Genomic DNA, 27,920 nt, shown 5'->3' on the forward strand with positions numbered 1-27,920 from the left:
GAATCATTAGCGTAAGTATCGATGATAATCTTAAGAGAAATGAAAGCAAAGTTAATTTCGTTGCTTATTTGTTACGAACGATTGGGGGAAAATCGAAGCAAAATCAAAGTTTACCCCTGTTTATTATTATAGGTATTCATGTATATGTGTGCCATCAAGTGGATTACACTTTTAATAAGAGCTAATTCACACTTTCAATATGCGACTGCAGGAAACCCAATTTTTAAAATTACATGCCATGCCAGTAAATTCTATTCCAAATTTGCGAATGATCCAACGGCGGGGCTGATTGGTTCGTTTATTTATTGACATTCTGTGATTCTTATTAAAGCTGTTGCACTACTTTAAAATTTCATTATTTATAGTTATTGGGGATGAGATACTCAAGGGTCAAGTTGTTGATGAAAATACTAACTTCATAGCTAAAGGACTATATGGACAAGGTGTCAAGCTAGCCAAGGTCAGTATTTAAGTGTAGATAAGCGTTCTATCTCTGTGTACAAGGGATACTTTTACAAATTCCACCTCGAATAACTATATACGTTTATAAATGATGATCGTATTATTGCGTATACGTGTAATGGTTGGGGAGCACTTATTGAATACCTAAGATCATTTGATGTGACTTTTATGGACTTTTGCTTTTAGGCTCTATGTTTGACGGTGTGACTGTTGTTATCTTTATGATAACTTTACCATATATGTAGCAATATCTACATTAAAATTTTTTGACTCAACGTGGGCAGGTGTTGGAGCCCAACGGGGGAAATTGCTGCGGGCCCATCGGCAGATATTTGTAAAAAATTAGTATAGGGGTAAAGAGTAATAGGGAACCTGTATTTCCTACCATTGGCGGCTCTTCTGTAGCTGATATTTGGAATTCTTATATGTCATTTTGCCTTTTTTCGTATTTCATAACCTCTTTATCGTCATAACTTTTGTTTGAACTTTCTTCTTCAACATCGTCTTCTTGGCTTCTTTGTTTTCTGGATTTTATTTTAATTTCTTCCTTTTGACTCTTCTTGTCATTCACGAAATGTCTTTTCCTTATCAAAACGTGTATCTCTCTCTCTCTCACACAATTTATCCTGTTTACAATTGGACCCCATAATCTTTAAGAATTTTCATTGTAGTCCATCATTCTCATTTCTTTCGTTTTTCATTTAGTTACCTACAGGAATTTTTATACCCATGCCTTGCATCATAGTGCTCACTCAGTTCGGATGCATAAGCAATCACCCCATCCGTACCGTCATATCCTAGCTAGAATTTGTAAGAAAAATGTGCTGATTGTTAAACCATTTTTATAATCAAAGTGGTGTATGTGCCTGGCACTATTTTAGCACTATCTATTTTATTTGGCTTTTCTAAGAACTGGCCCAGGTAGGATACTGCAATTATTAAACAAGGGATGTCCGGAAAGTATCCAGCCATGTAATGTTTTCAGAAAAATAGCATAACGATGAAAATAAGGCCTTTGTCTCCTTTCAAAGTAATCCCCTTGGGACCCCACATCCGTATCCCTGTGTTTCTTCTGCTTTTCAAAACTATCAGCAAAGTACTTTTTTGGAATGGTCATCGGTTGCCTCATTGCATTCTCCTTTAGCTCATTAATCGACTAATGTTCAGGGTCATAGCCGTAGACCCATGACTCATCTCCAATTATGACCTTTTTTATAAAACCTTGGTCATCATTTGTGACTTGGAGGAAGTCCCCTGCCACCGCAGCATAAAATTCTTGATGTTGACAAGATGAAAGAGAATGTGATGAGGCAGCTGATGATTATGGCAGGATACGCCGCTGTGCAGACAATGGCAAAGTTAGCCATTGAAATGTTGACAGCTGAAACCCTGAGCTGGTGGAAAATCCACGAAGACTTTACTAGATTCTTTGAATTTATGCACAGAATATTTGAGAAAGAAATATGGACAAAAGATTTCTTCAGGCCACATTTTGATCCCCATCCATAAAATGTATAAAGTTGCTGTATGTTGGGACGATAGGATAAGTTAAATTTCACATGTAGTTAAATTAGATCTAATTGTTATCAATAGGAAGTTACAAAATAGTGCAAACAACTGTGTAGGTGAAGATCAGTTTGGGTTTAGAAAGGGGAGAGGAACATGTAATTCTATTGCAGTGATGAGAGCATTAACAGGAAAAAGGTATTGGATATACTTGTAATCAGGATGTGTTTGTGAACTTCATGGATTTTGAGGGGTTCAACCCTGGTGAGGGTAAAGGTAATGGAGATATTGTGGAATATGGGGGTAGACTTGTTGAAATGAAATGAAATAATTGACTTTGTAATTCCGCACACTCTGTGTGTAATTACAAAGTCAATTATTTCATTTCAATATGTTATGCAAATTCCATAAAGTTATGCCTGAGACAACAAATTTTATTAAGGGGGTAGACCTATCCAAATATTATAAATTTAGAAAATCGGCTGAGTTAATTTCTTGACTATGTTTTCTAATGAAACTACATATTTTGGAAAATGCCAAAGGTGTCAAGAAACCATTATTTAAAAGTGAAGGTGCAGTGCAAGAGCGGTTCTTTTTAGGCCACAAAATTCTGAGGGTTTGCCAGGATATATTTTAGAACAGTAAGAGGTCAAACTTGGCAATGTCCCTAAATCCAGTTTATTATAACAGCTTTTAATTAAACACAACTTACTTGAGTACTGGTACTAATGTGCCTAATTATTTAGTCACTGATTTTTTCACTTTTTTATACATTACACAATTCATTCAATGTCACTACCTAAATGGATGAACTCATCATAATTTCCAAATTGTGGAGTCGACTAACAAGTTATTGGAGTTTATGAAAATGGTAATACTCAGTGATAGCATTTCTTTTACAATTGCTTTAGTTGTTAATCTTTGAATTGGTAGGACTGAAATATTTCATGAGCTTTCAAATGGGATATAGTCTGAGGCCTAAAAATCAGTCTTAAATTGATAGTTGGAGGGGAAAAGCTTTGCCTTGCATACATAAGATATTTCTTTGCATAATTATGTTTTAAAACTCTTTTAAAAAATAAATTGGGTTAATATTACTGATCCTCAATTTTTCATATGGTAATAATTTAATAAAGAAGGGATTTTTATTCTTGACTTCTTAAAAGCTATTAAAAAAATTATTTATATTAAGGTCTCAGTTGTTGGTGATAACATTGAAGATATCAGTGATGAGGTGAAGAATTTCTCAAAATCTTACACATTTGTCATCACCACTGGAGGGATTGGGCCTACCCACGATGATTTAACTTATGAAGGTATGTTTGTGCTGCATTTGCAAGGAATAGAGTTTTAATCTGATACTTATACAGTGCAACCTCTATTAATTGATCATATTGTAACAGCAACTCCCATTAATGTAACTTTTTAATGTCAGATGTAATGTTGGTTAAGTAATAAAAGTGGACATTGTAATTACATATTAGCTTACATGTATTGCAAGGGCACATTCACTACTCTTGCCTAATACATTTTAGCAGTGAATTATTTGATGCTCTTCTAGGGAAAAGTAACTGCTTGCAACCTTTGAGATGGTTGGTAATACTTTGGTATGAGATGGTTGGTGATAACTGTGCGTACGTATATAACTGGTGTACAGGTATATATATAACCTGCATATACATGTAGACAGTTATATACACACACACAACTAATATAACTGTGTTCATGGAATGATCATCATTCGATATACGGAGTGTTCAATTTGTAGTTATCACAATTTTCCTGATTTTGTATCTCTGGGTATGCTTCATGGAAATGTTTGTAGGTGGTATTTTATTAAGTGTCTATATCCACCCATCTCTTTTTGGAAAATTTCAATAATTGAATGATTAATATGCATCTCTAGATAAATTGATATCTTATTTTAAGAAATTAACTGGTAACAGTTTGCTTGCTAAATTTTGTGCTAAATATTTAACTACTGCTTCTTTAATTTTTTATTGAAGATAGCCAAGGTTAAATGATGATCATCATCCATAAAATTTGCCCAAAGTTCATATTATTGTTTTGCGTATTTTCATGATAGTTGGCCCTTCATTTTATTCATGTACATGATAAAAAAATGGCTTCAGATATGGGATTATCATCTGTGCTTAATGAATCTCAGAGACCAGAAGAAATGAGGCCCAGATGAATTTAATTTGAAATATAGATAATTAAAATTGATTCCTTATTAATGAAGATTGGAAATTTGCATTATCTCTGGCATTGGAAACTTAATGGGTAAAAGAATGTGTATAACAGTGTTTATTTTCTGAAAGTTATCTCAGAAAGGAATTAAATAAGTTATTAGAAGAAAAATATTGTACATTCCTGCTATGGATGAATCTAATTAAATTAGTATAGTAATGACTCTTGATTATTCATTTTGTAATTCTCGAATATCCATTATGTTAGTCTCAGAATAGATAGCCATTGTAATTATCATCATTACCCAAATTTTATGGATTAAGTAGCTTCATTTAAATATGCAAATCCTTGAACTTTGAGCTATCACTCTTCTTTTAGTGTATCAATGTTAGCCTCTGTGGGGAATGATAACGAGGAAAGATGAGGAATTTTTACACTGATTCTCATGGCAGTTTGTACATATTTGCCAAAGGGTGGTGCCTTAGGACAAAAAACTGCCCTTGCTTAATATTTTTTCTCACTTTCACCTGGAAAGTTTCATTGGGCAGCTTCAAAGTATGTATACTTTGGTGGTTTGCTTCATAGAAAATCCAGTTCCTGGGGTCCCTCCTTAATTTTTCCTCACAGCCCTCCTTGTCTACAATGCACAACAAACACATGTAACTAACCTAAAGCTGGTTTTATTCTTGTCACTTTTCCCACCATAGATTTCTGAATATAATTTACAAGTTGTAACTATATTTTCATCCGCAAAATGTGAACATGTTCTTATCACCATGCATACTACTTGCCTTGTTTTCAACCTTCTCAATCTCCTGACCTCATCCTTCCCACTCCCCTGATGTGACATTTTTAGTGGAGAGAACATCCCCTTCTTCCCTTCCATGCATTTTTCTGCAAGCATTTTGTATAAAATAGATTGAATATTTGGATTATAGGTACAAAGACCTACTATTCCCTGATTTAACCTACATAGTATGACGTTCAGTGTAGTATATAGTAATTTTATCCCTCTTACTCTCTACTTCTGCTGAAATGTCTGAGGTGGTATCATAGATATTTTCATAAAAATTTGCTACTGTTAACCAGAGAAATTATGTTTTATATCATGCTGCCAAGGTACAAAGGAATGAGGGATAGGTTAAGGCCCACTTCAGCTCTTCTCCCCTATCCTCTTTGCTAGCTAAAGTAATACAGGGTTGTCTTAAAGTTGCATACACAAAGGGTCTTCTGATAAGAGAAAAAAAAACGGAACTGTTTGACTACAGCCTTTGAGGTGAGTTTGGGGACATGGCATATTAAACAATATGTATTTGTTGGAATGAAATGCTTAAGTATTTGTTTGGCAGCCATGAATAATGAACATTTTCAGTGAATTTGTGAAAATGGAGAAAATTGGTCATCGTTATGTGATATAATACTTTTATTTGAAAGGCCTCAGTCCAACCAATATAAAAGCTGAACTGGATTTTACTCTGGGTGAGTCTGCTCCTTTGTTTACAACAGTAAAATTTTGGTTAACTGAGTTTAAGCTAGTCTGTACAAGCTGTCAAGATGAACATCGCATTGGTCAACCAAATGAGGTGACAACTCCAGAAATGGTGAAGAATATCCACAAAGTGATACTGGATGGTTGTAGACTGAAAGTGCGCAAGCTATCAGACAGGAGGCATTTCAAAAAGTGTGGTACATCGTATATTAACTGAAAATTTGGGCGTGAGAAAGCTGTGTGCAAGTTGTGCTAGCCTTTGCTCACACTCGAGCAAAACCATTGTCGTGAAGATGTTTCAATTGAATGTTTAACTAAGTTTCACCTCAAAACAACGGGATTTTTGCACCGTTTCATAACCATGGATGAAACATGGGTCCATGACTTCACACCCAAGAAAAAAGAACAATCAAAGCAATGGATTCAATAGGGGGAACTGGCTCCAAAGAAGGCGAAGACCGTTTCATCTGCAGGCAAGGTCATGGCGTCAGTTTTTTGGGATGTGTGTGGGATAATTTTCATTGACTATCTTGAAAAAGGAAAAACTATCAATGGCATTATGCAAACTTATTGCAACATTTGAGGGAAGAAATCAAGTAAAAGCGGCCACATTTGGATAAGAAGAAGGTGTTGTTTCATCAAGACAATGCACCAGCTCACAAATCCGTTATTGCAATGGCCAAAATTCATGAATTTAAGTTTGAATTGCTACCTCATGCACCCTATTCGCCAGATGTAGCCCCCTCGGATTATTTTTTGTTGGTAAACTTGAAAAAATGGCTTGGTGGTCAAAGATTTTCCAACCGTGAAGAAGTGATGTTGGAAGTCATTGGAGGAGCAAGACAGTTCTTATTATAAAAAGGGTTTCAAACTAATTAAACATCGCTGGGAAAAGTGTATAGAGCTGAAAGGAGATTACGTTTAAAAACAAATACATTTTTTCCAAAATTTTTGTGTTTTCTTTGTTGGGTTGGGTATTTCTGGGATTACCCTCGTAAGAATCTGGCGACTGAAGCTGATGGGAAAATATAGAAACCATTAGGCCAATTTGTTGTGTAGTTTGTTACCTTTATTTAATGTAAAATGAATGGATGATGACATCAATAACAGGGAGGGTAGCAAAAATACTCATTCTTTTATTTAATATTTGCCATAAAAACTATTAAATCCATGGAATTGATCCTTGGGCACAATGAAGGAGGAAACTGATTAAAAAAATATTTAGTCTTGCTTATTATATTCCGTAATTATTCAACTCTAAATGAAGTCCATCTGTCATCTTCAACTAGTATTGTTCAACAAACTAGGAATTCATTATTCTTTTTGCTAGGTAGGATGAGACATCTGTTGCAAGACATCTAAGCAATGGGTGAGCCATGATCAATATTAGTTTAAAAAAATAACAATCAAGTTATGAGCACCATCTAACCCACTTTGCCTGGATACGGTACTTCTTTAGCTCAAATGTTAATAGATAAAAGTCTCTTTAAGGTCAAGTGCCTACTACTATGAATGCTATGATATAGTTTTCCTATTGAAAAAAATCACAATATAGAAGAGGGAAGAGAAGCATAGGAATATGATGCCATTCAATAACAAATGTATATGAATCTTAGAACTCTAGTTCATTTAAATAAACTCCCAGGTTTGTTTGCCTACAATATCACATCATAATTGCATTGCCTCATAATAGAAAAGGACTATTTCTGTGACTCAATGTCAATTTCAACTCCAATGTCAAAGGAGCAGAGAGAATAGATAGTAAGTCAGGTTGTAAGAGTTTCTCATTCACTTATGAAGGCAGTAACATACAGCCCTGGTCAAAAACTTCTCTGGAAATCTTTAATGTAGGCAGTAGTCCCCAATCTCCAAAGTCCAACTCCATGTATAAAGCAGATAACTGCTGATTTTCTAAGAACTACCTCTGTGAAATTTTCTTGACGCCCTTCCAAGGTCTAATACCCTTGTATTTCTCTCCATTGTCATCAAACCTTGCCCATCACATGTCATATCATCCACTCCCCCCTGCAGCTTCCTTCTCCCAAACAAGGCATTTTATACATCCCTTGCTTGGGAATCCCACACCTGTTACTGCTAAGTCCTGCTGATGTTAAAGAGATTCTAGGGTAGAGGAGGCAGTTTATTTCCTCCACCGCCCATGTTTTTCTTGAGAAGATTTGGTAATTAGAAAATCACACAGCTCAAACTTACTTGGGGTATCGTGTGGCATACCTTAGTTTTGAAGCTGGCACCCTCTGGTCAGCAGCTGAACCATCCATCCACATGGACTACTCTCCCACCAGACAAGCCACACTACTACATTAAATAACTCAGATTTAAGAGGTTGCACTGTAATTTTTAGTCTAAATCACTATTAATAAACGCTTCCTTTTTTATTAAAATATGAAATATATGTCCCACTAAAGAAAATGTAGCATATTGAAGTATAATTTGTTTTATTTTTACATGTTTAGCTGTAGCTCATGCATTTGGAGAGTCATTGTTTCCTCATCCAGAACTTGTCAAAATTTGTCAAGATTTCTTCAAGACCTCAAATTTAGATGCCCCAGCTTTGAAATTAGCATTAGTGAGTACACAAGAGTTATTTTATGATTTTAGAGTTAAGATGCATACGCAAATGTATATCAGCAGTATATTTTAATGTGCTGATTAGAATTTAAATCTTGCTATGAGATTATATCTACAGTACCCTTTTATTTACTAAGTACAAATGTGGATTTAAACAAAGTGCACCACTTAGGAGATTGTTAGTTGCTGTAATATTCATGTGCTCTCATTAATCAATTGTAACACTGTTCCCAGGAAAGTTATTGTTTGCCATTATTCTTCTATGCATGTATTTTTTCCATAAGCAAACTACTGTTGTTTTGCTTGATTGTTATTTCACTTGTGCCTTTCAAGATCCCAAAGTCTTCAGTCCTGAACTATGGTTACGACAAGAAGAAAGGAGTTAGGACCCTCTATCCTATTATATCAGTTCATAATGTTCACATTTTCCCCGGAGTTTCTCGACTTATGAAGAATTCCTTTACTCTCCTCAGTGATGTGAGTATTCCTCTAATGAATTTTATTTCTTGCCATTATGTATATTTATAAATTTTAAAGCATTAAAGGTTCTAATACTTTTGCAGTCAAAGCTCGTGTTTACAACTTAAATGAGTGCACTGGCATGCTATCATGACACCAGTATTAGAAAGTTTTTTTATTGCCTTTAAAAATTTTAATGTGAACAAATTTAAGATAATTGCTAATGATAAATGACTGCAGAAAATAAGATGGAATCAGAGAGATAAGTTAACATGGATTCATCACTACAATAGAGTTTTTTTTGTTTTTTATAAAACTGTGGACCTTGGTGCTCATTACTGGTATAAATATTAATAAATGATTATTCACCACAAAATGGCATATTTAAATAATACTATATTTGGACCAAAAATGATAAATTATTGCAAATTATGTTTGTTAAATTGAAACAGCTTCAATGCAACAATTTCAGAGTGTAAAAATCATTCGCCTTGATTGGGATCCCATTCAAGGCGAATGATTTTTACACTCTGAAATTGTTGCATTGAAATGCACATTATCGGATGACTCCATTAAAAGTTACTGTTGTGGCATCTCCTGCAGTTTCGTTGGAAACAGCTTCAGTTTTACGGGTGTACAAGTCATACTTCTGTGATTGCTGGACATGGAGAGTTCTACCCTCATCCCTTGTAACTTTGTGTGACTCTAGAGCAGCTAACAAACCTTATGTTGTATACTTTATGCAGAATAATTAGGATTTCTTTCTTCTGTCCTTATGGCCATGAGAGAAAAGCATCTCTCTGCTTTTGTTTGATGGCCAAGGATAGTAAAATAATGCTCGGCAAGCTTTATCAAGCTGGAGTATTGCTCCACCAAAACAAACTTTTACACAAACTCAATCTCTTTCTTATTTATTGTAAATTCATCCAATAATCATTTATTTAGTTCTCCTGTATGTAAGATTTAATTTTTTTTAAATATATCATAAATGAGGGGAACAAATCAAGAGGAGGCCTGTATGGTTAATGCATTTCAACGAATCTTTCATTGGCCGGTAATGAACTAAAAATCACATTGTCTGTGCATGATATTTTAAGGTATGTATATGGAAAACTTGCATTCATATATACATGCATTCTCCAAGAGAGTCGACGTGGACTGTGTAAATTGAAAAATAGTTAATGTTGGAGTCTTGAAATATTTCAGAAATCAGTTTGTTTATACGTATATGTATTTACTGACATTAGATAATTGGTGGTGATTTTCTAAGTTAAGCTGAAATATTGTCTCCGCTGCAACAAATTATCTTTCCTCCAATGTATTAGTTACTAAAAGAGTTAAATTATTGGTTTTTGGAGGAAACACTGTTCACATTCTTTTTGTGTTTGGGTGTGAGAAAATAATCTGAGATTTTGATAACTCTGGCCATCTTACCAAACAATAATTTTAATCATTTTCCAGCGCATTTGGCAACTCTAAGAGAGAATCAATGTGAATATATTTAGTAGTTTCATTATTCATTTTACATAATTCATTAGCTTCCTTTTCATAAATACAGCCATATGAAATATGCAAGGTTTACCAGATTATCAAAACTGTACTTGCCGGGAAAAAATAGTTGATTCAACCCAAAAACCACACTGTTATTTTATAAATTCTTAATAAGATATGAGTCAAGATTTCATTTATTGGTGCATACATAATGTTGTTTATTCATTTAGAGTTAACAAGTTCATTTGCTCTCTTTTATTTTGTATTATAGGATTTATTTGGAAAAGATAGAAGAAAGTTTTATTTAAAGGAAATGTTTTTGACTGCCCGAGAGACTGAAATAGCCAATGATTTAAATAAAGTGGTTGGTGAATATCAAACTGTCAATTTTGGATCATATCCTAATTTTTTTAACAGGTCTGTATCCATGATTATTTTTATTACATTCTTTCATGGGAACAGGTTAGCAGCCTTAATTTGGAATATTTTCTACTTTGCAGTAGAATTTTATGGTTAAAATGTAATCTTGTCGATGAAATTTATCTGGAAAATTTATTTTTAGCTATTATGGAGTTAAGCTGACTGTGGAATCAGTGGATGAAAACCTTGTAGAAGAGGCTTACCAAAAACTGAAATCTCTAATACCAGCAGGTAATGCCAATCATTTAAAAATTTTCCATCTGTGTAAAATGGAAATATATGGACTATCATTCTGCTGGAAAATTGAAATTATGGTATACATTAGCAGAGGGAGATAAAACAAAATGAAGAGTTACTACTTTCCATAATCCTTGCCTTTTCTAAGCAGAATCGGAAATCATTGGAAACTAGGAGAAGATTGCATAAATGCCTCAGGTGTTCTTAAAAATAAAAATTAAATATTCGGGCAAATTTTTGAAGGTGTGGCAGTGTATGTAATAAACATCACTTTATAGTTTGCACTTTTGTCTTGAACCTCAATTTATATCCTATGGTAGAAAATATAGAGCAGTGGATTATTCTTCAGAATTTACATTACAACCTCTTTCTATATTCAGATAGCTTTTAATCATGACTTTCATGTGCTTCCAGCCTTTTGAAGGGTCATTCAGCTTTTAATTTTTCAGAAATATAGTTGTGGGTGTCTAATTGTAAGCTTAGGAATGCATTTTTATATTGCCACTTCCTCAAATCTGTTTTTTCTTATTTTTTGGAGGAACAGATCAAAAGCAGTTGTTAACTGTTGAATTGAGGTTAGGCCATGAAATTTTGCATATTTATCTGTGCATAAGATGAAACTTTTGTTGCATGGGCAAGCACTTTTTTTCCTTAAAAAAATCCATGTAAATGAAACCATAAACACAGTTATCAACCTGAAGGTCAGTTTGATAGGTGATGGTTCACCGAATATTTTCACCCAATACTAAGCCGAACACACACATAATGAAATTCACTCACCAGGGCACAGGGGCCAGATCCTTGTCTGCCCTGCCTATGGTTTCTCAGGATGTTCTGGTACCCAAAAAATCACGAAGCTCAGATGAAGCTGAGAGCACCAGAGGCATCACCTGGAGCTAAATATAAAAAAAAAATAATTTTTTTATTTTTGGGCTTATGTCTCTGTAGAGCAGTAAGAAATAAGCCAGAAACCTCTAATTGTGTAGAGAAATAATTGCTTCAAGCATCCTTAAAAAAATGGCCACAATAAATGCAAAAATTTATATCCCAAAAGGATATGTAGACAATGGATTCAAAGGTATAGGTTCAAGGAGCTCTAGGGAAGTAATTCAAATTTGTTATGAATTCAAAGTCAAAAATGTTCTTTCAGGTCCTGAAAGGCCCCATGTCAATCAACATAGAAATAAGCAATGTGTGGAATTGCAATTAGCTAATTTATAACGGTTACCTGTGAGGTCCTGTTACTTTGTCATATGATATGGAATACAAAAAAATGATGTATTCTCATGGCACAATGAAATGATATTGAGAGCTGAATAAAATCTAAGATCAAAAGAAAGAGATAAGAATATGAACTATCCAGTCTTTAGGTTGTTCATATATTCTTTTTAGTTAAACCATATCAATCCTGCTCTACATTATCTGTATGAAAATATTTTGCTATTTAAAGTGCTATTGTTTGTACTATTAACAATATTTAGTATTTAGGTAATACTATTTATAATAGTAGTCTTCATATTTATAATATTCGGCTTCCATTGACTTCAGCGAAAGTTGTTCAGTATTATGCCCTAGAAGTTTATCTCATGTGACAGGGACAAATAGATACTTCCAAGATTCAAAATAAATCACAGGTAGTGCTAGATGTAATCTTGGGAAGCTAATCCCAATTAAATTACCATCTAAGCTAGAATACTGTCATTAATCTTATATTTCATTGGGATTTGTTTAATGAAGACCACTAATTTGTACCAATTAAAAGTTTATAAGATTGAGCATATTGAGAACCCTACCAGGTGTGCTCAAATAACAACACAGGATTCATTATGTTTTACGCTACTTAGTCAGATTAGAAAAAAAATTAATATGACTGGAGGAAATCGAGCTGGTGGATATTACATACATATTTGCCATAAGACACACAGATAATTATGGAATGAGGACAACCACAATTCTAATAATGTCGTAATAAGTATACATTATCCAAATCTGCCGTCACATTTTTAATGACAATTTTATAATAAATTCATTCATCAAGCATTCTACATGCATGTATATATTTGTGTGGGAAAATTATAGGATATTTAAGTATAATGCTACTTGATTTATCTATTAATGCAACTAATACATTGGAGTAATTGATTAAATTGTGCTATGTGTAAAAATAAGTTTCTTACCATGAAATATTAATAATGACAATATGCTTCCATTTTATTAGGCTTAATAGTAAACTATGATGCAGAGCCTCTTGTTGGAGCTTATGGTAAAATTCAAAAACTCTTGAACTGTGATGCAACGCAGGCTGAGGGGACTAAATTAAAAGAGTCCATCAAAGATAGTTTGAACATCCTTGAAGAATGTGAAAAAAAATTCAGGTATGTTGAAGAAGTAAAGGTTAGAAAACAGAAATGCCATTTTGAAATGTATAGTTGTTCAGAGTTGGTAAAGGTACTCTATGTAGTCACCATCCAGAACAATACTTTTTGCCCCTCATTTCTTGACCTTTCATGGACCATCATCATAGAACAGCAGATTGCATCAAAAACCTTGTTTCACCTCTTGAATGGTGCCATTTTTGCTGTCAAATTTCCGACCGCACGAAGATATTTTGAGTTCTGGGAATAAGAAAAAGTTGCTTGGAGCCAGATGTGGAGAGAGAGCTGAAGTGTCAATATTTCAAAACCACATGGCTTTGATTCCTCAACCATACCTTGAGATGAGTGAGCAGGTGCATTGTCTGCGAGATGATAGATTCCTTTGGTGACCATATTACGCTGTTCTTTTTCAGAAAATCATGACATTTGTTCAGAAATGTGCAGTAGTAAGCACCAGTGATGGTCTGACCCTTTTACAGTTAGTCTGTTAAGAACACTAGACGACAGTCCGAAAAAATAGATGGCATGACCTTCCCTGCAGACTTATGCACCTTAACCATCTTGGGGGTAGTTGATTCACTGTGCTTCCACTCCTTGCTCATCTCTTTCTCCTCTGGATCATATTGATAGAACCAAAATTCATCCATTATTACCAGGTGACCAATAACTCTCTTCATCTTGCTCCAAAAAATTCAGCTTCTCTCTTGAGAGGTCATCATGTTTGCTTCTGAAAAGGAGTCAGTAGTCATGGAACCCAAAAAGCTGACAACTTTGACATGTGTAGTTCTTTATGAATAATTTTCCTTACCCTGCCGTGACTAAGATCAGTCTCATTCATGATTATTTGAATGTTTGCTCTTCGGTCTAATAGGATAAAGCCCTCCGCTTTCTTTATTCAATGCAGCAGCATCGTCTGTGAGTGATGCTCTTCCACTTCTTGGATTGTCTGTAAGGGACATGTGGCCAGTTTGAAAATTCCTTTTCCACCTCACAACTGTTTCATATGATGGGCTGTCATTTCCATAAACTTCCATCTTTTTACTGTGGACTTGCTGAGCATTGTAACCTTTCAAGTGAAGGAGCTTAATCTCACTGCGAGCCTCTATCTTCTCCATATTACAAGTTACTGCAATCTACCGCTTTCTGAAACCAAACAAATTAACATAAATTGCTGTAATTTACAGCATTATGTACATACGAATCAATCAATATGCAGAATATTTTATCCAGAAGTCTGGGTTTATTTAGTATTAATTAATTAAAAACAATACTCCCACATACTAATAGAAAGAGCAGATGGTAGTGGATATGTGTATACATGTAGAAGGCAAATAAAGATAGAAGTAAGGTGGGATTTCTCATCATCATCATTGATATTTAATATTTACATTGAGAAGGTAATTACTGTATTTTCCCATTGATAACGTGCACCTTATGTATAATGCGCACCCAAAACTTTGTAGTTATCATGAATTTGTATAGCCGCACGCCCAGGGCTTCATAGTTATCTTGAACGTGTATAGATGCCGCGCATCTGTATTTACATATATATATATATATATATATATATATATATATATATATATATATATATATATATATATATATATATATATATATATATATATATATATATATATATATATATATATATATATATATATATATATATATATATATATATATATATATAAAACTGTATGTATGTATATATATATATATATATATATATATATATATATATATATATATATATATATATATATATATATATATATATATATATATATATATATATATATATATATATATATATATATATATATATATATATATATATATATATATATATATATATATATATATATATATATATATATAGTACAATACACAGTAGCACACAATATAGAAACACAAAAAAAGAAGAACACTCACACGTTATTTCTTGATATTTCGACGGAAACAATCCGTCTTCCTCTGAAGATATAGAAGTAATGACTGGGTATCAGGAGGGAGGGAAGTTGAGTGAAGCAATCTGAGGAAGTGGTAGGTGTCTTTTATAAACGAGGGTAGGGAGTGAACTAAAGGTTGGAGATAGTAGTCCACGAAGGCGGAAATTCTTTCGGTAGGAGAGCTACGAGAGGAGACTATAGGGCGGCCTGGGTTGTTGGGTTTGTGGATCTTAGGAAGGATGTAGAAGTGAGGGGTGTGAGGTTGGGAAGGGGAAAGGAGGGAGATGTCACTGGGGGAAAGATTCTCCTTAGGGCCGTTGTCTCGGAGGAAAGCGATAATTTCTTTTTGGAATGCGGGGTTAGGGTCAGCGGGAATATTTTGATAGGATGAAGTGTCGGAGAGTAGTCTGTTGCATTCTTGAAGGTAGTCTGCCGTGTTTAGGATTACAACTGTCGAACCCTTATCGGCAGAAGTGATGACTAGGTTGGGGTTGTGTGTGAGTTTTTTTAACTCAGTTAATTCGGCCGGGGAGAGATTAGTGTTGGGGTTTAGAGATTTAAGGAAAGAAGGTTCTTTAAGAAAATTCTTTTTTTGTGTTTCTATATTGTGTGCTACTGTGTATTGTACTATTCGGCACTTCTGTGTTACGTCTACAAAAGCATATATATATATATATATATATATATATATATGTGCATAAAAATTATTTATAGTGTGTGTAAAAAGACATCTATATCAGAAATGTATGTGTAAAAATACATCTATGTTTGGATTTTTTAAATTTTCATTACATAACGCACATCATTATTTTTTCGATCATCTGAACATTTTTGTATAGATAACACATACGTTATTGATGGGAAAATACAGTAATTGGATCATGGAAAGGGTATGAGGAAGAATATAAATACTAGGAGAAAGGATTAAGTCTGTTGTGATTTTTGTAAAATGTAGCTATACTTGAAGGGAAGAAAGACGGCTTTGCAAGGATACCAGTCTAGGATACTCTAAATAGAGAGGTGAAAAATTAAGCCTCTAGATGAACATGATTATCATATTTCCTTCCCATAAGATGCACATTTTTTACTCTCACTCAAATGTACTCTAAAACTACCCTGCATCTTATGGAACGAGGGGATACTGGTATGACTTCATCCTATAAGTTGCAAGCTTATTTTCTGGAAAACATACTTACTATTTAGTAAATGAAACAGTTTCTGGCATCACTTGGTGTAAATTCTTCATATTGAACTTAAAATGAAACCACTTGACTTTTCCACATACTATTTAGTATTTTCTCCTTCTCAGGTATAGAAAATGGTTGTCTTTATTATAACATTTGATAATATCACTGTTTTGAGCCAGTAGTAAGTCGTAAAGCTTTAATATTTCCTTGGCAGTACTTTTAAAACATTCCAAACTAAATCATAAATGTGTACTATTTAGACTTGGATTATACAGGAATTCAACCATACTTGTATTATGATAGTGTTGTTCAATGTGTAGTACGTTCCTTTCTACTTAGTGTGCATATCTGCTTTTATACACAGAAACTAATTGTATAGAAAGTTAAAATTAGAATAACCTCATGGGATCTAAAGAGAGAAGATTTTGATAAGGTATTTCTCTCAAACTTGAAGTTGTAATTGCCCTTCAGAGCATGGAAACAGGGCAGATGAAAGGTGTTTTGGTCTAACAACTGAGAAGATGATATAAGAATGTAGGAAGCAGAAGATTGGTTAAGTGAATGCAGATAGGAATAAAAAAACTCAATGATCATGTGCTCCTATATGACCATAGCTTGAGGAACATATTAAGAACTGTATTATAAGCCACAGAAAGAACGGGATTACTCTTTTAAAATAGTGATTTTAAGTGAAGTGAGAAAATTAGTGATAAGTATGTTTGTTGCCAATTTTTCTAGGGCAGCATCATGGTGCAAGAGATTCATGAAGAGAAATGGTCTGTACATGGGTAGCAGAACTTCAATTGCACAGAAACTGTCACTTGAATATGAAAGAAAGGTTATAAAATTCCATAAGTACTCTTGGTATTCTGAAGAAATCGTCTTCATTAATGTGCGTTCAGTTTAAGGACCAGAAAATAGAGTCAGCGTAAAGCCTAGCCACTTAAACGAAGATACATTTTGCTGTGATTCCTGGTGGATTTACTCCTTGATTGCAGCCTCTGGACATTTCAGTCAATAAAGCAACAGTGGGTATAGTAGATTAAGGCACAAATGCATGACATCACACAGATGGGAAGAATGAAATGGCCGTTGATTTCTAGTTTTTATGCGTGGGCAAAAGTTAGAAATGAGACCATCATAAAGTCTTTAAAAAAAATGTTGAATTAGCAGTGAGGAATGACATGCTGGGAAAAGTGGAAGAACTGTGCTATTTAGACAGCAAGACCGCTCATTGTGGAAGAAGCAACAGGGATGTAGTAAGCAGGATAGGGATATGGCAAAGAAGGCTTTTCATTAGAAGAAACTACTGTTAACGTTGTGAAGGCTCTCGCAGCCTGAAGATAGTGAAGACTGCTAGCTTCCCAGTTTCATCGTATATATTTTCTGCTGACGACAGTTTTACAAATGTTACAGCTGTCATCGTCTGGTTCAAGTCTTCAACCTGAAGACATCAGCAGTAACATTGGACAAACTGTTGTCAGCGAAATGCAATGCATGTGGTGAAACCCAGAAGCATGCAGACTTTACAACTGCTAACAGCATTTACTACTACCATAAGCATAGGGAAGTGATTATTAAAACCTATCACACTTTAATATGAATGTGAGACATGGATAATAGGAGTAGCAGAGAAAGTGAAATTTGAGGTAATGAAAATGTGGTGCTACCAAAAAATGGTGAAAATTTAATTAATAGACAGAGGGACAAAGGGAGAAGTGCATTAAAGAGTTTGTGAATAGAGAACCCTGTACAGGACATTTTTGAGGCAAAGAGAAACTAATTGGATATAGGGAACAGGATAATTTGGAGGGCTGCCACAAGCCAGTCCTTAGGTTAGTAACCCACAATTATGGTTTGATATATTCGTCCCTAGTTAGAAATTGAGGAAAAAAGGGATGAAAGTGACTCAGGTTTTGGTAAGTTGGTAAAATGACAGTGGCAATGGCCTGGCTGCCATTGATTATTTTAAAGATTTATTATTACTGAAAGATTTATAATGTCTCTCTCAGAATATGAAAGCCAAGGAGGACAACTCAGTGGGAATTGGAGAGAATGCTCAGAAAGTATTTTATCAACGCCTTGTGATTATGGGAGTATTTTATTGCACATTTTGCTTATTACAGAATTTTGTATTGTTTAAGTTTTGGTTATTGAGAATAAATCAATAAAAAGTCCTAATGAAGTGTTTTTATCTTTTTGAAGAGGGCTAGCTATTTTACTTTTAAAGTTATAATGAATTCCCTATTTGAATTGGTTTAACATGTGTAATTTATATTTTTCCCACCAGTGATATCTAAAAGCTGGCTCTGCCATATCCTTACTATCACCTCTTAAGGACTTATTGTTAGTTTAGTTTACTTCTGGAGGTTTCGCTTTATATGATAATGTGCTGTCATCTTTGTAGCAATGTACATGTAGAATGCTAGTAGCCAGTGATAATATGTTATTTTCTTGGACTAAAAAGCTTCCATAAACTTATGTCATATAAACTTATGATACAGTGCTTGTTTATCAAATTGAAATGGTAAAATGATCTAACACTATATGCCATGATGCTCCTAATCTATATCTAATCCAATCAAAGCAACTCTCCTAAAATATTTCTTCCTGTGTGTATGTGTCTAAACACCATTTAGTTTTAGATGACACCATTTAGTGGTAGATGATATCATTTAGCATCATTTGCTGATACAGGATTTAATAGAAAGTATTTAAAACACTTCCTATAGAACTCATTATTGGTTTTCTGAAAGTTTTTATACTTTTATATTTATTATAATACATACTTCCTTTTGATGTTGGTTATGTTTTTGCATTATTTGATGCACTTCATTCAAGGGAAATTTTTCTGGTTTGTAGGTACTTCAGTGCTAAATGAAATTTTCTGATGTATGTTGAGTCTTTTGGAGTGGTGTAATACCATCATGATGCAATATATTTTGCATAATTTGAACTGTTGCAGAGGGAAATTATAACTAGTGGTTTGATGTAAACCTTTTTATTGAGCAATTGTTATTCTTAAATAAAGTCAGTGCCTTATTTCCCGATCTTCTGTTTAGGCCCAATGAAGTGGCCCTGTGCTTCTCTGGGGGTAAAGGAAGTTCAGTTTTGCTTCATCTCTGGTATGCAGTTCTTTCTCAAAATAATTTGACACCTGAAACTTCTATTCAAGCAGTTAGGTTTAAAGATGGTCATGGTAAAGATGAATTGAATGCATTCATCCAAGAGTCATCAGAAAGGTAAATTAAGAATTGCTGTATCCATAAACAAACATTGAATTAAAAGTTTTATTTCCTACAAAATTCAATCATTGATTAATTTTATTATAATTTTTTTGAGCAGGTATAAACTTGATTTAGTTACTGTTGAAGGCACAATGAAGGATAACCTGAAACAATACCTCCTTCCACGGCCTCACATCAAGATGTTAGTGATTGGTGCAAGGAATTGTGATATTGTAAAAGGTATGAATAGAACAGGAATAAAAAGTATCAGAGATTGTATATGCTAGCCGTGTTATAAAATTATAATTAGTGCAATGGTTGACTAAATGATAGTTCAGCTTTTAATATATGTATGTACCTGTATGTAATTAAGGGTATTCCTGTGCCACCCCTTAAAATGAGTTTAAATGGTATGCTATTGTTTTTTAATCTCAGAATGTAATTTTTTTCTTTTTCCTGAAGATTTTTCATTTTTCTAGAGAGATCTTCCATTGAAAATTTTTTGCATTTTAAAAATACAGTAAGACATGGCTCAGTTGTTTGTTTTTGTTTTTCAGGAAGACTGAATGGCTTGATGGAAGTTGATATAGGAGAAAAAACACCCAAAAAGATATATCCTATTTTTAAATGGAGCTATGGGGATATTTGGAACTTTTTACGTTTACTAAGCTTGCCATACTGTGACCTTTATGATGCTGGGTGAATAAGCTGTTTGTCATTTTTCCTGAAAAACTTGCTGTCAAATTTGAGTGTTGTTTGAATTCCAATGTTGTGATTATTTTCAAACAGTTACACTTCATTGGGCAGCAATGATGATACCTCACCTAACCCAAAGCTGGCATCTGCAGAACTGGTTTATTCCCTTGGAGCCAGAAGGGGTTCAAATTACTATCCAGCCTATAAATTAACAGATTGGGATGCTGAAAGGCTGAAATAAGAAGCAAAACAACGGGAATAGAGATACTATTCTTCTTTCTTGTACAGTTGTACGTACTGGTTACTTTTATATTTAACAGTACCACATATGCTTAGTAGGTGGATTTTTCTTCTAAAATTCACTTTGCTTCTAAAATTCTGCTGTAAGTTGAAGTAATTAATTCTCTTGGGAATAATGATAGTACAATAATAATATGCCAAAAGCATTCTTAAAATAATTTTAAACAAAAGTGGGAAACATTTGTCTCCCAAGGACAATTTAGTAATTTATTGAGTAGCCAAATGCATTGAACAGAGTAATTATGTTATTATCTTTTAAAATTACATGAATCTTGTTCAGAAATATAATCTAATTAAAGATCAAAACAAATTGCTAATTTGAGGTTAATGAACCATTGAGACATGTGGCTCAATATTAGATTCTTAATGTCCTTTAATGTGTGAGAAGCAGTAAAGATATATAGCACACAGATGTGTCTATCATTTTGTAGTTTTCACTTTTATTAGAACTTAATACAGATGTTGGATCCAATATTTTAATATCTTGAGTGCAAATCACTGCTGGAGACATTGGTGGTCATTGTTTTTTTTATATATCTTGTTGGCAATTTCAAATACACTCTCAGTTAGTGATTTAAAATATATTCTCTTGCTACCATTAAAGAAATACAGGTATGATTTTTCAACTTAATCATTCTCTATTCAATGCTATCAATCTCGCTTTATCAATTCTATTACAATTGCAACCAGAGGTGCAACTAAAATGTATGGGTTGCAGTGCTTTAGAGCAGTCAGGTTGCTGATTGATCTTCACTGGCTGAAACAGTTGATATAATTAATTATGTAAAAATAAAGTGTTTGAGTAAGAAAGTAAAAGTGTGAAACAGTGGCTTTTAAGGAAACATCATATTTTTATTAAAAATATTTATACAGATGATCCATGATGGAGAAAATATCTTTTTCCAAAGATGGAAAGATAATTAAAACTTGAAGTAATGATGTGTTCCTTCATTCTCAGGCTAAAATTTATTTTAAAGGTTGAGTTACATTTTTTTCTAAACATTTTTTAAAATGAAATTTTCCAGTGAAATTAAATTTCATAGCCTTATCTTGTTGCAAAACTTCTTTTTTTTTCTTCTTGATGCCAATTGATTTATCTGGTAACTATATTTTGCTCATCACTTGCAGCTGCAGCGGTGCTTAGGGCAATCTGATGGATATACAATGCATTTATCTTGGCAGTACACATCAGCTCCTTCTTGATTTGCTATGTCTCCTACTGCATCACAGGTCTCCCTGAAATACATATTTAGTTAATGGAGTTTTACTTTTATGAGGGGAGAGGTTAAAGTTATTACTTTATGGTAATTTAGTTTTGAAGAAGAAAAAAGAACTGGAGTGGTGCATTCAAAGTTAAGTTTTTGGGCTCTCAAAATTTTTGTTTCTCATGATTTGACCGCTGTGAGGATTATTGTAAAATGAGACAAATGCCCCATCTGAAAAACCCGCGGGACAAGTACTGCAGAGTTGCCATCTATATATAACCATACAGCTTTGTATGGTATTTTAAATTTTCTATCTTCAAAATTTTTGCCATAAACATATTTTTAATATTTGCTGTCAATGAGAAGTTAAGCATTTGAAATTGCAGAATTGTAATTAGATTTCATTCGTCCCGTCTTCAATTTAACCCATTTAGAAAATAGTCACTTTTTGTGTAAGTACAAGCTTGGAATGTTTGCAATAAAATGACAGCAATTCAGGTGAGGATAAAAGTTTTAATTAATTAACCTCTGTTTTAAGATGTTGGTCAAACTGATTACAATGGTAAGGTTTATGGCCAAAGGAATTGAATATATTTGAAGCAAGTTATAACTTATATCTTTAATAATAATTTTATCTAGCCTGCCATAATTTTCCTCATGTATATTTCCAAAGCGGTGATGGTTATATAGCAGTATTTTGTTCAAAATATATTTACTGAATCTGAGTTTATGTAGCACAAATAATTTTAGATAGTAAAGCAATTATCATTTAGCCAATACTGCATACTTCATAATAAATATTTAATGATATATTGGAAATATGAAGTTTTAATGGGTCTTCCACCAGGTCAGGGGTTCCATGTTGGCCAATGTTTCAACACTCAACTTGAGTATTGCCCTCAGGGCTGATGAGTGCCAACTCTGCATTTTGGCCATGTTATATATATGTGGTCATGGGTCAGGTGACTCATAATTGGTCCATGGTCATGTTAGAGCCTCCTGATTGGTCGCCATGGTTCTGTGTTATTTTTGTTCCTTCTTTAACCTTCATCAGCACTGGTTTCCATGCATTGCCAGGGGAATAGCCAGAATTTCTATTGAAATTACGTCTCTCCAGTTTTATTTCAATAGATTCTTTAATAATTTGGTCCCGTTAACCTATGGAGCAGGAAAGTAACCTCTTCCCATCGAATTTAATGCCTTCTTTAATCTTCATCAGCACCGGTTTCCACATGTTGCGGAGGGAATAGCTGGAATTTGGTCCCAGTAACCAACAAAGCAGGCTATTAATCTCGTTCCATCAAATTTAATGTCGTGGTCTATCCTGATGTTGTGTTCAGCAATGGCTAATTTTTCTGTCTGCCCCAGCCGTAGATTTCATTGTGTTTCTTTAATCTTGTCTCAATGGTCTCTCCAATGTAGACATCTCTGCATGCACATGTGACCTGGTAAATAATACCTGGGGTCTTAAGACCAATTGGGTACTTGGCTCTGACAAAAAAATTTCTGATTTCTCTCGGTGATTGTGGATGGCCTTGATGTTGTTCCTCGCCTATATTTTTGATATTTTCCCAGATACCAAAGATACATATAGCAAGCAGAGCCTGGTTTTGGTTTCTCCTTTTCCTCCTGCATTGTACACACCCGTGGGTTAAAGGACCTTTTTAGGGGCCAATGAAATATTGCATGTACTGTATCCATTTTGAAGGAAGGTTGCTCTGAGGTGGCTCATCTCCTCTGACAAACTGTCTTATCGGTGATGGCCCTGTCTCGATGGAAAAGTTTGTTTCAGCACTGCTTGCCACTGGGCTGGGTGATGGTGGCTCCTTCCATTGAGGTACCGGTCCATGTGGGTTGGCTTGTGGTACGCCCTGTGTCTGAGTGTACCATTACTCTTCTGCTGGATTAGGATGTCGAGGATAGGGAGTTTGCCGTCGATTTCTAATTCCATCATGAAGGAGATGTTTGGGTGTTGGCAGTTCATGTGCAGTAGGAATTGGTTGAGCGCATCCTTTCCATGTGGCCAAACCACAAAAGTGTTGTCAACATACTGGAAGAAATTCTTTGGGCAGAGTGGGGTTGATTTGAGTGCCTTTTCTTCAAAAATCTTCCATGAAGAAGTTGGGTATGGCAGGGGAGAGTGGAGATCGCATTGCCACTCCCTCAGCTTGCTCAAAGTATTTTCCATCATATTGGAAGTAAGTGGATGTTAGAATGTGGCAAAATAACGTCACTGTGGCAGTGTTAAACTTGGCATCCAGGAGGCATAAGGTGTCAGCCAAGGGGACCCATGTGAATAGGGATACCACACCCAAACTCACCAGGATATCCCTTTCTTCTACACAGATCTCCCCCAGGATTTTAACGATTTCTGTCGAGTTCCTGATGTGATGCTTGCAGCAGCATACATGTGGTGCCAGAATTCCAGTGAGGTGCTTCACCAAGTTGGAGGTAGGGGAGCTGATTGCACTCACAATTAGTCTCAGTAGTGTGCTGGTCTTGTAAATCTTGGGTAATCTGTATAGTCTTGGAGGTACAGGTACTTGTGGTCTCAAGGTTTTGGTGGTCTTGGCAGGTATACCGGTCTTCTTGATGAGCACATTAGTGTTCCTCACGATGGGGTCATGGGACAAGCATTTGTAGGCCTTGTCTGAGAGAATCTCTCATATTTTACTATGGTGTTCTTCCTTTTCCATGATCACAGAATTGGACGAGTCCATCATCTCATTTCTTTCAAAAAGGGCAGAACTTTGCACCAACCATTTGGTCTATTCCTTACACTGACTTCACTGAAGGAATTGAGCATGCAGTCCGGAAGCTTCCTGCCGAAGCAGCAGAAGTGAGGAATCGTGTCAATGGTCCTGAAAAGGGCCTTGCTGCCCAAATCACACACCACCAAGTAGGAACGCGAAGCACTCAAAGTGTTGTGCAAGAATACGGCTGTCATGGTGTTGCCAGCGGACAAGGGGAACGCTATTGTGATCATAGAAAAGGAAGAATACCATGGTAAAATACGAGAGATTCTCTAAGACAAGTCCTACGGTGAGGCACAACATCAAGGCCATCCATAAACCACCAAGAGAAATCAGAAATATTCTTGTCAGAACCAAGGGTTCAATTGGCCTTAAGACGCCAGGCATTTACCAGGTCCTGTGTGCATGCGGAGACATCTACATTGGAGAGACCAGGTGACCATTGGGACAAGATTAAAGGAATACCAACAACACCTATGGCTAGGGGGAACAGGAAAATCAGCCATTGCTGAGCACAGCAATGAGATGGACCACGCCATTAAAATTTGATGGAACAAGGTTACTTGTCTGTTCGGTTGGTTGCTCGGACCAAATTCTGGCTGTTCCCAGAATGCATGGAAACTGGTGCTGATGAAGGTTATGGAAGGAAGATAGTATGGTGCCCAGGCAACCAATCAAGAGGCTCTAAATCTCTCCCTATATATAAGACTGCCAAAATACAGAGTTGGCACTCATCAGCCCTGAGGATGATGCTCGACTCAAGTGTCGAAATGTTGGCCAACATGGAACCCCTGACCCGATGGAAGACCGGAGAAAACTTCGATAAGCAGATACGCTGGGAAAACACCAGATCTTACTTTAGATTAGAAATAACCAGTATATTACAGCGAAGTGTAATAAAACTATCGTTAATGTCCATATCCTTTAAGATCATGAAGGATTATTTGCCCTTCTATTTATCTGCTGAGTTTACTGCAAGCAATGCATTAATTTTCACTTCTTTCTCAGCTCTAATGGGTATTCATTAAAACCTTTGGGAGACCTATTGCAGAGACCTATCTTTTATTAGAGACTATTTAAGTCAATTTTTGCATGGATGCTGTGTCGCGCAGCATTGGGATCAGCCATGTCTATTCCTACATTTTAGTTAACCATACTAAATTACAAAAGAAATTTCTAATGCATCTGAAAACTAATATCCCAAGGTGGTAATATGAAACAGCTTTGAGACTAAAGAGAAAAATCTGAGTGATTTACTCAATGGAAATCAAATGATCCAAGGCCCTGAAAAGAAATGAGATCCCAAGCTTTCAAAGGGACACAACAATTAATGGAAATTCTCATTAATTCTGGCCACACCCTACTTAACCGAGGGGTAGACTTAGGGAGGAAATCCCTAAATTTCAAGCTTTGCTGTGATTTCTACGTAATTATTCATATAACCATAATGCTGAAGTAATATATGCATAATGCTATCCCTCTGAAAATTTATTGCTTTGGAAAATAGTCCATTCAAACAGTTCATCAAATTGTAATGAAAATATTTAACAATTCTTATCAGTAACGTTACTGTCTAATTTTTGCAGACATTAAAATTTATCTTCTTGCACATTTATGGTGATAAAATTTTGAGATGACCATGTCTCAAAATTATTTTCCACAAAAGGTCATAAATCAAATATTGTGACCTCTATCAAGATAGGCTTGGCTGGGCTGTAGTATTTGTGCTCAGTCATCATGGGTTTTGATAGGTCTTAAGTTAGTGGAAGTTTGTATTTTACTTTTACTTCTTCTTAATACTATATTTGATGGCATATAAGATGAATCGTTTTTTAAAAAATCACCCACATCTAATATGTGAAGGTATAAGCAACTCCATAGGTTAATGTTCAAATCTAAATGTTATTTTTACCAGAAATGGTAAGTACTACCTACTTTGACTCAATGAAATTTAGATTATTATATTTACTTGTATACATAAAATATGAAATAGGTGCAAGCAAGACATCAAATGAACTTAATCATATTTTACTACCACTGATTATAAAAAAAACAGCATGTGCTCTTCTTACTGAGTCAATATATTTGCTTAAAAAGATTGCCCTAATAAATGACTTGCACGGGGACTGTTAAAACCTTTGTCTTGGGTGTACCCTACTTAAATGAGGATGCATATATGCCATGAAATATGGTAATTTATTTTTATCAAAGTAGCTCCTTTTGATAAAATAGGAGTTATATACTTACGGGCAGGTGCAGATTTCACTTGGGCAGTTAGGAGGATATCTGAGACAGTTGGTTTGGCACCAATTATCCATTCCAGGAATTCGGGCATATAAATTTTTTCCTAAGCATACCTGAGATCTAATAAAGAAAAAAATGTAATTGACTTCAAGATGAAATTATTGTTTGGTTACTTTGAAGGTCTTTTCTCTCAATGCACTAAATTAATCCAATTTATTGATATCATACTTGAAATAAATTACCTGATAATTAAAGGATGAACCACATTTGGCCTTTTGGCATCACGATAATAAAGTAGGAATGGGTTGTCACTCCTTGTGAAAGGAACTAATGCATTAGCTTGAGAGTATGGCGTCCGGAAGGCAAAGGATTCAAAGTCAGTTAATGGCTGAATCTTCTGCAAGAAATTGGATAGTAAAAAGGATGGTGGTAAAGGAGGAAAAGTCCCACTGCTAGTCACTATAGATACATCAGCACAGTTGCGGAAAGTCTCTGGTCGGCCGCAACCCACAGCTTCTGTTCCATTTGGGCATGTGCCCCACATGTTGCCTAAGGAATAATATACACATTAGGATATGGTTTACAATGAAATTTTCATTACTAGTGTTTCTATTTTAAATCACCCACAGATTTATCTGATTGTACCAATTTAAATGTGTTGTTTAGGGGATGTATTGTTTTCCATTAGAAATCAATCTTAATTAGCTCTTATGTGTAGAAAAATATACTTTTTGTGGTACCCTTGGCGATATTTACCTGTGTAATATGTCCATTGAATAACACATTGTGTACAGGTTACAAAAGGTGGTAAACGTACAGAATAGCGAAAAGTTTCTTTCTTCTTTGTATCCAAAGGTATGTGGAACCCTACTTCTCGACGTGTGCCAGAGATGAATAGGGGATACCTGTAAGATTAAGTTACTTGCATAATTACATAATAATGTACTTAAGTTATAGCATATATGAGTCATTAAGCATAGGATTAAGGCAAATCAAGACATGCCATAATCAATTGAACACATCAGAATATTTTGAACACATCAGAATATTTTTAATGCAGTTACAATTCAATGCATGCATAATTCATTTTATGTGTTTACTAGTAATGAATGTGTAGATATGCACATGCTTATGCAGG

The 27,920-nt window shown here is 34.7% G+C and overlaps 2 protein-coding genes across 4 annotated transcripts in view; one reads left to right on the top strand and one right to left on the bottom strand.

The window, feature by feature from the left end:
- The first annotated feature begins 102 nt into the window (after window positions 1-102).
- Window positions 103-27,920, top strand: part of LOC139690826 (FAD synthase-like) — a 31,900-nt gene continuing 4,082 nt past the window's right edge. For all 3 annotated transcript variants that reach the window (XR_011701513.1, XR_011701512.1, XM_071588414.1), the window contains exons 1-12: window positions 103-292; window positions 366-460; window positions 3,161-3,284; window positions 8,122-8,234; window positions 8,570-8,713; window positions 10,458-10,603; window positions 10,749-10,837; window positions 13,062-13,218; window positions 19,420-19,599; window positions 19,703-19,824; window positions 20,142-20,283; window positions 20,374-20,570. Coding sequence is in view for 1 of the 3 variants with exons in the window: in XM_071588414.1 (XP_071444515.1) it covers window positions 139-292; window positions 366-460; window positions 3,161-3,284; window positions 8,122-8,234; window positions 8,570-8,713; window positions 10,458-10,603; window positions 10,749-10,837; window positions 13,062-13,218; window positions 19,420-19,599; window positions 19,703-19,824; window positions 20,142-20,283; window positions 20,374-20,521 (1,614 nt within the window). In the remaining 2 variants the exon portion in view is untranslated. The remainder of the gene's footprint in view (window positions 293-365; window positions 461-3,160; window positions 3,285-8,121; window positions 8,235-8,569; window positions 8,714-10,457; window positions 10,604-10,748; window positions 10,838-13,061; window positions 13,219-19,419; window positions 19,600-19,702; window positions 19,825-20,141; window positions 20,284-20,373; window positions 20,571-27,920) is intronic.
- LOC139690827 (uncharacterized) overlaps window positions 21,529-27,920 on the bottom strand; it is an 85,380-nt gene continuing 78,988 nt past the window's right edge. Inside the window, exons 6-9 of the mRNA XM_071588415.1 lie at window positions 27,539-27,687; window positions 27,025-27,331; window positions 26,786-26,902; window positions 21,529-21,816 (exon numbers count right to left, since the gene is read on the bottom strand). Of these exons, the coding sequence (XP_071444516.1) occupies window positions 21,699-21,816; window positions 26,786-26,902; window positions 27,025-27,331; window positions 27,539-27,687 (691 nt within the window). The 3' untranslated portion in view covers window positions 21,529-21,698. The remainder of the gene's footprint in view (window positions 21,817-26,785; window positions 26,903-27,024; window positions 27,332-27,538; window positions 27,688-27,920) is intronic.

Source organism: Hetaerina americana, unplaced genomic scaffold, assembly GCF_022747635.1.
Source record: "Hetaerina americana unplaced genomic scaffold, ioHetAmer1.1.p SCAF_3, whole genome shotgun sequence".
In the NCBI taxonomy this organism is placed as follows: domain Eukaryota; kingdom Metazoa; phylum Arthropoda; class Insecta; order Odonata; family Calopterygidae; genus Hetaerina; species Hetaerina americana.